The 11,384-nt window shown below is 42.6% G+C and overlaps 1 protein-coding gene across 1 annotated transcript; it reads left to right on the forward strand.

Annotated features, from left to right (window-relative positions):
* The first annotated feature begins 3,555 nt into the window (after positions 1-3,555).
* Positions 3,556-6,675, forward strand: LOC122046461 (calcium-dependent protein kinase 20-like). The gene is made up of 8 exons (XM_042607174.1): positions 3,556-4,286; positions 4,508-4,631; positions 4,757-4,900; positions 5,033-5,185; positions 5,285-5,400; positions 5,517-5,684; positions 5,926-6,156; positions 6,284-6,675. The coding sequence occupies exons 1-8, from the start codon at positions 3,780-3,782 to the stop codon at positions 6,437-6,439; spliced, it is 1,599 nt and encodes a 532-aa protein (XP_042463108.1). The 5' UTR covers positions 3,556-3,779; the 3' UTR covers positions 6,440-6,675.
* Positions 6,676-11,384: the final 4,709 nt, after the last annotated feature.

The following is an 11,384-nucleotide window of genomic DNA, read 5'->3' on the forward strand; positions in this document are numbered from 1 at the left end:
TCCAAAATTGATTGAGAAAAATAAAGAGTATAAGGCCTTTATATAGTTAATTATAAGAAAAAAAATCTAAAACCTAAACTGAAAAGGTAAAAAACTAAATCTAAACCCTAAATTGAAAAAGTAAAAGATTAAATTACCCTCAAGATTATAAATAAATAATTTTAATAGATTATATAATATAAATTATATAATCTAACAACTTGAATGTTTGTGGTGGGCCACACAAGGATTAAAAAATGATAATGTCACGCCCCGGAGGAGTCCTTGTCCGAAGAAATTTCGGCAGCATCTCCCCTGTACGGCGGACAATCTGAAACTTTCTACAATCACTATATACCTCAGCCACATGCGGCTAGAATAATAACAATAATAAAACAATCACCACGCAGTTGATATCATTTTCAGCCTCTGGCTGACACAACCACGCAGTTTAATAGTAAACAAATAGAACAGTAATACGATGACTCGAAAACCACCCTACTCAACTACACTCGTAAAGCTCAAATCCGATTTTTCCTACTCCACTACACTCATAAAACACAAATCCAACAAACTCACCTCTTCTGCCGTCTAGGCAGGCATGGAGTAAAACATATCCAAATCATACCAAAATCCATCAATAATAAAAATCCATACAAGATCCATAAGTAAAACATTACAAGACCAAAACATAGTCTGATAGAGAAAACTAAAAAACAACTCGTGATCAGTAGAGGTCTAGCACTACGTGCAATGGGGACTAGCGACTGGAACTTCCTCCTGACAGCATCAACCTGAAAATAACAACGGAGGCGGGGGTGAGTCCAACGCTCAGCGGGTAACAACTGATATGCATAATAAAGTAAATAACAGACAACACTAATCATGCACCAATATCACGAAGAATAAATGCAATCAAACAAAAACAGGAGAAAACTGTATAAACCAGGACCAAGGGGTGTCATAATCCTGCATGCATGTCAATCATATGCATCCATATAAATGCGGCAAGTACATGCAAACACAAATAATAAATGCATCATGCATATGATGTCAATGACATGGTCACCGCTCAGCCATCTCACACACAATGGTAAGTCCGAGTGGGTAGAGCTGTGATCGTCACTGCTCTCGATGAGTGACCGAGTGGACGGGATGTCGGAGTATACACATACTCCTACCCGAAATAATAAATGGGGAGCCAATGCTGGGATCTCTGCCGGCTACTACGCTGAGTCACACTACCCATGAGTGGACCAACGGAGCCAAACAAAGTCCAACTGCCTGCCGGCTGCAACGCTACTACACTAAACCAACGGAGCCAAATAGAGCAGAACTGTCTGCTGGCTACCACACTAAGTCACCAGACCAACGGAGCCAAACAGCAGAACTGCCACACACCTGTCTGATATACCACTAACCCATGAGTGGTTGTGTGTACAGATACACAATAATGGAGCAGACAATCGCACAGCATGCAATCATGCAAGATGATGCATGACACTAAACATGACAATATCACGAATAGCATAGCATGCTCCATACATAAATATAAAATGTGTACCACAAGACAATGAATCAAATGGAAGGTACACAAACAAATAAGGTATCAAATAAACCCTAGGTCATGAACATAAGGTCTCATATGGTTGGGTCACTACCTAAAGCATGTATGATCAAGTAAATAATAACATGCAGTGCATAATAAGTAAACAAGCAAACATGTGACAGATTATGTAGTGACCAACCGGAACAAAATGGATAACATAATCATTGCTATATGTTAAACACATTATTATGCATATCAAAAGACATAAGTAAAAGTACCCGCCTCGGATAAAATGGTCCAAATCTGACTCCGAGATACTCGTCTCGCGTCAAAGTCCTGTGCCACCAATGTAAGATATTTTATTTAGCTACATTTCTCATAAATAGCTAAATAAAAATCTCTAATCCTAAATTAGGGAAAAACCCAAATCATATGACCATCATCCTGTCTAAACAAATTTGACGATCAATTAGGATTAGTTACCTAATCCTCAATCCACCCTTTAATTAAAAATCCAAAACCTAAGTCCAATTACCCATGCATCTAAAACATGATGAATCACATATTCCATTTTAAATTTAATTCAAACATAACCCTAATTCAAATCTACACATGATCAACCATCTAAAATAATCGAATCAAAATCATGATCAATAACATGTATCAAATGCCCTACTCCTTACCTTATTCCTCAGCCTTGATTGTTAATCCATTGATTGTTAATCCACAGCAGAGACAAATTTGTTGCCGAGAACAGATCCCACAAATTTCAGATGATCCCCTGTTGTTTCACTGTAGGTGGCTGAAAGAAAAACCAGGCAGTTGAATTAGGGCACGGAAGGGAACTCCAAAGCTTGAGTTGCTGCTTCTAACCGAAGACTTACTTAATCTTTTGAATTCCGGCGATCTAGGGCAGAGACAAAATGGTGGTGCTGGCACTGGTTCGGCGTGAGGAGAAGAGAACAAATAAAAACAAGGAAAAGAAAATAGAAAAAGGAATTAAGAAAAAATAACTTTTCCTCATTTAATGGGGTAGCCAAAATAGACTTTCCCGGAACCCCGTTTTTATCCCCATGAACTCGTCCATACGGTCTCCGAAAAATTTCCGAAAAATTCCGAAAAATTCCCTTATTAATATTCGTCTATTTCGGTATTTTACAGATAAAATATACATTGGACTCGTTCAATGTTTGCGTGGGCCCCATCTATATTATAATAGTTCTTACATTGGTTTTAACGTTCTTTGAACGTTATAACATTTGAATAACATTCCACTGCAGTTGCTCTAAGGGGAACTACGAGGATAAGAAAAATAGTGCCAGCGATCAACGCGATCTTTTCGATGCTACGAAGGAGTCTCTTGGTCACAATGACAGCCTCGATGATAGTGATCCTACCTCGTGTGAGATCGTAGACTCTAAGACGGAGCTCGACATATGAGAGAGTAAGCTATCAGCTCGCTTCGAAAGTAAACTCTCCGACGGAGACAAAGGAGGAGATTAGTTTTTTTTTTGGAAAAAAAATAAAATAGTTCATATTTTTTTTCATATGAACAATAACAAGAAAAAAAGGATATTATATACATGATTTAGTCAATTCAAAAATAGAAAATGGGTACATGTCTGGGATAATATGCAAAATCAAGTATGGAAATCGTAGTTTAAAATATAATAATTTTTGTTAAATTTATAATAATCATATTTATTTGTTTTTAATAAAAAATAATTTTACTAGCAATTTTAAAATTTATAACGCTTATATATATTTTTCTCTTTTTTTTTTAAAAAAAAATTATATTTTAAATTTTATCTCATATAGTAATTTTAATAAAAGTTACTATTTGAATCTAGTAAGAATTCTTACTAAAACTAATAGATAGAACTTGTTAAAATATTACATGGATTTAATAAATTATTATTAAATTTAAAGTGTTTTTTTCATAAAGTGGTATAAAAAAATTAAATAAGAAAAATATTTGAAAGTGAAAAGAGTAGTGGAAGAAAAACCAGCGCTGCAAAAGGCAAAGAAGAGCGAAGGGTCAATAGAAAAGCAAGAGTGGCGGCCAAGTCTGTCCCTCCTCCCTTTCCCTACCTCTGCGGCCAGTCTCTTCCTAAACGCTCCCCTCGCCTTCTTCTCACGAGATTCGACCCAAAGTTGCATCTTTCCGTTGCCGTCGTCGAATCCTTCGGTTTCTTCTTGTCGGAATCTCCAAAAGGTGAGATTTTGAGTCCGGGGGATCGCCTGACTCGCAATGGGTAACTGCTGCGCTGCTCCCGCCGATCCAGAGAAGAAGAGGGCGAGGAGGAAGCGCGGCAAGGAGAAGCGCCCGAACCCCTTCGCGGTCGATTACAACCGCGGGCCTGCCCCTACCCTCGTCGTCCTCAGGAATCTCGCCGGCCGGAACCTCGGTAGTCGCTATGAGCTTGGGCAGGAGCTCGGCCGAGGCGAGTTCGGCGTCACATACCTCTGCACCGATGTGGACACGGGCGAGCGCTTCGCCTGCAAGTCCATCTCCAAGAAGAAGCTGCGCACCGCCGTGGACGTCGAGGACGTGAGGAGGGAGGTGGAGATCATGAGGCACTTGCCTGGCCACCCACACGTGGTGAGCCTGAAGGACACCTATGAAGACGATGTCGCTGTCCACCTCGTGATGGAGCTCTGCGAGGGAGGTGAGCTCTTCGATCGGATCGTCGCAAGGGGGCATTACACGGAACGGGCGGCCGCCGCCATCATGCGCACCGTCATCGAAGTCATTCAGGTCAGTTTTCACCATAGAATATTGATATAGTTCTTCAGTCTCATTCCTTTGTGCACCACCTCCAGGGTCTAAAACCGTACCTTGTTAAAAACTTGGCTAATTGTTAGTATTTTAGAAAATCAGCCATCAAAGATTCGTCATTCATCTGTCCACCTCTCAGGCCTTTTTAGGGTTTTACCCCTCCAAGATTAACACTCTGTTTAATATATGGCAATATACAGGAGTGCCACAGGAATAGGGTTATGCACCGTGATCTCAAACCAGAAAACTTCTTATTTGGAAACAAAAAGGAAAATGCCCCGCTGAAAGCGATTGACTTTGGGTTATCTGTTTTCTTTAGACCAGGTAACTTGCTTGAAGGATGGTCTTTTGGTGTTATGGTTTCTGCTTAAGCAAATGAGTGATCTTAGTTCTTGAGATAGAATCCACCAGTCGGTTTCCGAATTGTGATTATCTTCCTTCCTGCCCAGGCGAGCGCTTTACCGAAATCGTTGGCAGTCCTTATTACATGGCACCAGAGGTTCTAAAGAGAGATTATGGCCCAGAAGTTGATGTCTGGAGTGCAGGTGTTATCTTGTACATTTTGCTATGCGGGGTGCCTCCATTTTGGGCTGGTAGTTTTCTTGTACAGAAGAACTGAAACCACTCGAAACCTTTTGTTGATGATCCTTGATTATTTACCTTTTCATTTCTGAACATTTAGGCTGAATCACTGAAGTGCATGCATCTGGTTTGTTTCCTCGCAGAAACTGAACAAGGTGTTGCACGAGCAATTCTTCGTTCTGTCATAGATTTTAAAAGAGACCCGTGGCCGAGAGTTTCTGATACTGCTAAACATCTTGTGAGACATATGCTCGAGCCTGATCCAGAGAAGAGGTTTACAGCCCAGCAAGTTCTTGGTAACTTTTTAGCTCCTTGCTAAATGGTTTTGCGGTTTTTTGTGGTCTTATCAAGTTTGCATTCTTGACCTGATATCGTTATATGTCTGGTGCTTGCAGATCATGCATGGCTGCAGAATGCAAGCAAGGCTCCTAATGTCAATCTAGGTGAAACAGTACGCGCAAGACTCCAGCAGTTCTCCGTGATGAACAAACTCAAAAAAAAAGCCTTACGGGTAAGAGATAAGAATTCAAACTGATCCTATGCATGAATAGAACTCTTGTTATCTGGATTATATCCATAATATTTAGCAAGCTCGGCCAATGTGACATCCAAGACTGTTTCTTGCAGGTTATGGCTGAATATCTCTCTGTTGAGGAACTTGCAGATATAAAGGAAATATTTGAGAAGATAGACATTAACAGAAATGGGAAGATTAATTTTGAAGAGCTGCAACTTGGTTTGCATAAGCTTGGTCACCAAATTTCAGATTCTGATGTTCGAATATTAATGGAAGCAGTAAGTATTTATCTGAGCATCTAGTTTTATTCAAACATTCGTACTTTTCTTCGATTTGTGGTCGTGGTTGTGTCAAACGAATCCTTGACCACCTTGATTACACAAATGCAAAGCTCCTGCCATGGATGGCAGATCAGTGCATGTGCAGTAATGAAACACTCTAGGGAAGGTGTTAGGCATTTTCCTATTCTTTTGTCGAAGGGAGATATAATATCATAGGTGTCTACTGCATCGATGGCAGGCTGATGTTGATGGAAGTGGCACCTTAGACTATGCGGAATTTGCTGCCGTCTCAATTCACTTGCGCAAAGTTGAAAACGACGAGCATCTACACAAAGCCTTTTCATACTTTGATCAAAACAAGAGTGGATACATAGAAATTGAAGAACTCAGTGACTCCTTGGCCGACGATTTGGGAGCCAATCGTGAAGAGGTGATTAATGCTATCATTCAAGATGTAGACACAGACAAGGTCAGATATCATTGTTCTCAGTCCATGTACCTCTTATTTTGCTGACTGCAACTAGGATAGTTAGGAGAGCATTGTCAAATTGGATCTCATAGCATCATGAAGCTTACACCATACATCTTTGTCACAGGATGGAAGAATAAGCTATGAGGAATTTGCGGCGATGATGAAAGCGGGCACGGATTGGAGGAAGGCATCAAGGCAGTACTCGAGGGAGCGATTCAGTAGCCTCAGCTCTCGGTTGATGAGAGACGGATCTTTGCAGCTGAGAAGTGAGGGTAGATAAACACTGAACAAGCACAACTTTGTTTGGCTTTGGATAATTCTTTCTAGCTGAATTGGTTTCTGCAAAAAGTTTGGGCTACAGCATCATTCTTTGTGCAGTTTTATTTCATTTCGAGTGGAAATTAAAAGAATATTTTTTTTAAAAAAAAATATTTAAAAATGTGTTTCTTTTAATTTATCATTATAAAGAAGACTTCCTTACTGTAATATTTTTGTTAAATTTATCTTTGAGTTGCCCATTTTAAGTCTACTAAAATTTATCAATTGATTGTCCAAAAATTTATTAATTAGAATTTTATGAGTTATAAATTTTAAAAAGTTATGAGAATGCTGTTAATTAAAATTATTAATTAGCTTTTGATTTATGATAAAGTTTTTGTTTTTTTTTTTGATAATTTAAATATCTAACTTTTTGAATAGATTAATTTTGGAAGTGTTGATGGAGGTTCATTTAAACGGTTAGTATTCTTAGAGTTATTATTGGAGGAAAATTTTTATGGTGTGCTATAGTAAAATTTAATTTAGATGTCTCATTAACTATTTGAAAGATCTAAGGGTTGTGATAAAATATTTAATGTTAGTTATTGTGTATATTAAGTGTGCAAGTGCATACTATTTTGAGTGGTATGCTGAAGGTGTAATGAGAAAAAGTCAAACATGAGTGGCGAGAAAAATTTAAATGTGTCCCGTGGATCACAAATGTGGGTAAACAGTGGCTGCTAAATAATTGCTCCATCAGATTTAGCTTATCGAGTCTAATCTTAGTTGTCAAATGCTTCATGTTTATATTTATTTATGTCCCTTGAGACAGTACGATGGTTAAGATATGAGGTATTATCATATGAGATTTTGGGGTTGACATTCAGCGTGACCGAGCATAACCTCCCTCATGTCTTGACCATTTGCACTAATAACTAGTAAGCCACCATTGTGAACGAACGAATCGTCTTTTACCACATGTTTATATTTATTTATGCTTATTTTAATTTTTTTATAATCAGAAAAATAATAAATTGGTGGACTAGATTGCAGGAGGCATTTAACCACATTGTACACAATTAACACAAAATTAGAAATAAAAAACTCAAAAGTATTTAAGACGGTTAGATAATTTTACTTCGACGAAGATTATTGTTAGAATTACAAGGAATATTCTAGATTGAAATTATAGCTCAGACTTATCTATCGATGGCCTGAAGGACTGAATTCGCTTGGAAAGGCCGGTCAGCGTCACTGCTGGAAGGCCGAGCAGAGTTCCTGGGTGGGAAGATTGTTGGCCGAGCATTGATCATTGAGTTGGCCAAGTTGCTGACTACACAAAGTTGAGTCGTCGACTGTCAGGCTTCTAAGTGGACTTCCTAGGTGAATGGGATGTCGTTGGATGAATGCCGAGTGCACCTGAGTGTTGCGAGATCAGAACAGCCTAAATGCTTCCCAAGCCAAGTGCCGAGTGTTGCCTGGCGGTTTACCTAGTGCTGAGTTGGAACGTAAAGTGCATAGTTGGGACGTCGAGTACGAGCTGGCCGAGTTGCCCAACTGTTGAATGTCGAGTGTTACTCGATCGAGCGGGTTGCCTAGTGGCGAGTCGGGAAATTGAGTGCCAAGTTGAGACCTTGAGTACCAAGCTAGTTGAGTTGCCGACTATTGAGTTGCCACGCGTGCCCCAGTGGGTAGTTGAGTGTCGAGTCAGAAAAGCAATGCTGAATTGAGAAGAAGAGAAGTCAAGGTCAATGTTCGACATGGTTTCCTTAAAACAGATTCATCCTTTCTAGTGGTGCTATGAGATAATGATGGACATTTTGTTTCCCGAACGCTATCATGAGAAGAGTTGTCGAGTGGAATGCATGATAGGAGAAAGAAACGAGAGGAACGAAGGTGGATTAATTTCTTCTTCTGCATCTTTCCTGCTCTGCTCATGGTCATTGCCTCATTATATAGGAGCTCCGATCTTTATAACATTAATTGGCTATTTACCGCCTTTACTCATCCAACTTGAAATGTCAGCCATTGGTAATCAATAGTCGAGCATTTCTATCCAAGAGGTTACTGATTCACCATTAATCATCCTGTCATTTCAGATCGACACATTAACGCATCGTTACACAGTTGAGCAAGTAGCAAAAATGGAGTTGAAAAACTTTAGTTGATTCTCTTGGGCAAATTAAGCCATGACTGGTTCAACACTTTACATGGTAATTTGTGCTCATACACGAATCACCTGAGTTCAATGCAATTTGGGCTTTGAATTTACAACCACCTCTGTGGGCACAAGCTCCATATATGTTCATAATATTCATTATTGTGATTTATTATAAACCAACCACAAAGTTACTCAACTTCCAATGTACGACTTAACTCCCATTCACAATGAACTCTCCTTACATCCACTATTTTTTCATTCACATTTTTCTAACAATATCCCTACATGAATGAAAATAAAGTATGTGATAGTATTAAGTGGTTAAGTCTTATATAAGATGATCCCGTCCGGAAGCTGAGTCGGATGAAGGCAGGCCTTGGTGTACAGGAAGTTGACGAAGAGTCGCTGCGACGTTGAATCTACCTGGCACCCCCCGGAAAGGCTGGCACTGGCGGCTGACGGGGGAAGATGATCGTGAAGGTGACAGTATAACTCTACGCACACTCAGACGAGCCCACGAGTCGTTAGAGACCAGAAACCAGGGAAAAAGTCCCCGGGTCAGGCCCTCCGACGCTCAAGTCAGGTACTTTTTCCCCAGAAAACACAGAGAAATGATGAAAAAGTAAAGAGAGTGAGAAATGACGAGTGAGCGTACCTGCGTAAGGGATAAGACATCCCTTTTTATACTGCAACGGATATTTATGAAGCCTGGCGGATGTTAGGGAATGTCGGGTGGCAGGCTCTGTCTGCCTGTGGTCGACACGTGGCCTCCTCCTATAGGCTGGCGGAGGAATCAGGAAGCAAATGAGCCCCAAATCGTTAGAATATTCCTTGCATTGAATATTCCCTGACATCTGATAATTATTCCATGTAAAGCGGTTACCCTTCCCTGGCTTGCTCGTTTGTCCTGTAGTGCCTAGACCCTAAGTTTGTATTCCTTGACTGTATTCTGACCCACATCTGCTTGATTTTATCCGTGGCTTGCACATCCCGACTTGCACGCTGGGTCTGTCTCCCGACCCGTATCTGTTCGCTGTTACCCCTGGCATGTACGTCCCGACCTGCGCGCTGGGTCTGTCTCCCGACCCGTATCTGTCCGCTGTTACCTATGGCATGTACGTCCCGACCTGGCGCTGGGTCTGTCTCTCGACCCGTATCTGTCCGCTGTTACCCATGGCATATACGTCCCGACCTGCACGCTGGGTCTGTCTCCTGACCCGGACAGTCCGCTGTTACCTATGGCCTGTACATCCCGACCTGCACGCTGGGTCTGTCTCCCGACCCGTATCTGTTCACTGTTACCCATGGCATGTACGTCCCGACCTGCACGCTGGGTCTGTCTCCCGACCCGTATCTGTTCGCTGTTACCCATGGCATGTACGTCCCGACCTGCACGCTGGGTCTGTCTCCCGACCCGTATCTGTTCGCTGTTACCCATGGCATGTACGTCCCGACCTGCACGCTGGGTCTGTTTCCCGACCCGAATCTGTCCGCTGTTACCCATGGCATGTACGTCCCGACCTGCAAGCTGGGTCTGTCTCCTGACCTGTATCTGTCCGCTGTTACCTATGGTCTATACGTCCCGACTTGTACGCTGGGACTGTCTCCTGACCCGTATCTGTCCACTGTTACCTATGGCCTGTACGTCCCGACCTGCACGCTGGGTCTGTCTCCCGACCCGTATCTCTTCGCTGTTACCCATGGCATGTACATCCCGACCTTCACGCTGGGTCTGTCTCCCTACCCGTATCTGTCCGCTGTTACCCATGGCATGCACGTCCCGACCTGCACGCTGGGTATGTCTCCCGACCCGTATCTACCCGCTGTTACCCATGGCATGTACGTCCCGACCTGCACGCTGGGTCTGTCTCCTGACCCGTATCTGTTCGCTGTTACCTATGGCATGTACGTCCTGACCTGCACGCTGGGTCTGTCTCCTGACCCGTATCTGTCCGCTATTACCTATGGCATGTACGTCCCGACCTGCACGCTGGGTCTGTCTCCCGACCCGTATCTGTTCGCTGTTACTCATGACATGTACGTCCCAACTTGCGCGCTGGGTCTGTCTCCCGATCCATATCTGTCGGCTGTTACTCATGGCATGTACGTCCCGACCTGCACGCTGGGTCTGTTTCCCGACCTATTTCGTTTCATCAGAGGCCTTTCTTTCGGTGTCTCTATCCGGCCAGTAGGCTTGCCCCTAAGTTGCACCTGACCTGTGGGTCCCGTTCTCAGCTGTATTTGGCCCTGTGGGTCGATCCCATTCTTGATTTCTATTGAGGCCAGGTCTGGCCCAACTCGTAACGCTATCCTTTGATTATCCCGTCAACAGTGGCTTTGACCATAGCCACATGAACATGACTCTTAACTCCATGTAAACTTGACTTCTGACCAGCCACGAGGGCTGGACTTCTGACCGACCACGAGGGTTGGACTTCTGACCTCCACGCTGGCATGATTTCTAACCAGTCCTGGAGGCTAGACTTCTGACCTCCACGCTGGCATGATTTCTGACCAGCCACGGGGGCTGGACTTTTGACCTCCACGCGACATGATTTCTGACAAGCCACGGGGGCTGGACTTCTGACCTCCACGCTGGCATGATTTCTGACCAGCCACGGGGGCTGGACTTCTGACCTCCACGTTAGCACGACTTCTGACCCTTCCGTAGTCTTGACTCCATGCCACATCATCTCACTGACCTCACGATAATACACCGTATCACAAGCCTCCCCCTCAAGTCTAGTCGAAGGAGGCTCTAGTCCGACTGACTAGACCCCAGTCTCTTGAATACCCGATCTGGTTC

The sequence above is a fragment of the Zingiber officinale genome, chromosome 2B (assembly GCF_018446385.1).
Source record: "Zingiber officinale cultivar Zhangliang chromosome 2B, Zo_v1.1, whole genome shotgun sequence".
Lineage (NCBI taxonomy): Eukaryota > Viridiplantae > Streptophyta > Magnoliopsida > Zingiberales > Zingiberaceae > Zingiber > Zingiber officinale.

Excerpts from the sequence above, each read along its gene's own strand:
- LOC122046461 (XM_042607174.1), top strand. The coding sequence starts at position 3,780 with ATGGGTAACTGCTGCGCTGCTCCCGCCGATCCAGAGAAGAAGAGGGCG. Across the intron at positions 4,632-4,756 it reads ATCTGTTTTCTTTAGACCAG|GCGAGCGCTTTACCGAAATC; the intron begins GTAACTTGCTTG and ends CTTCCTGCCCAG. Across the intron at positions 4,901-5,032 it reads GGTGCCTCCATTTTGGGCTG|AAACTGAACAAGGTGTTGCA; the intron begins GTAGTTTTCTTG and ends GTTTCCTCGCAG.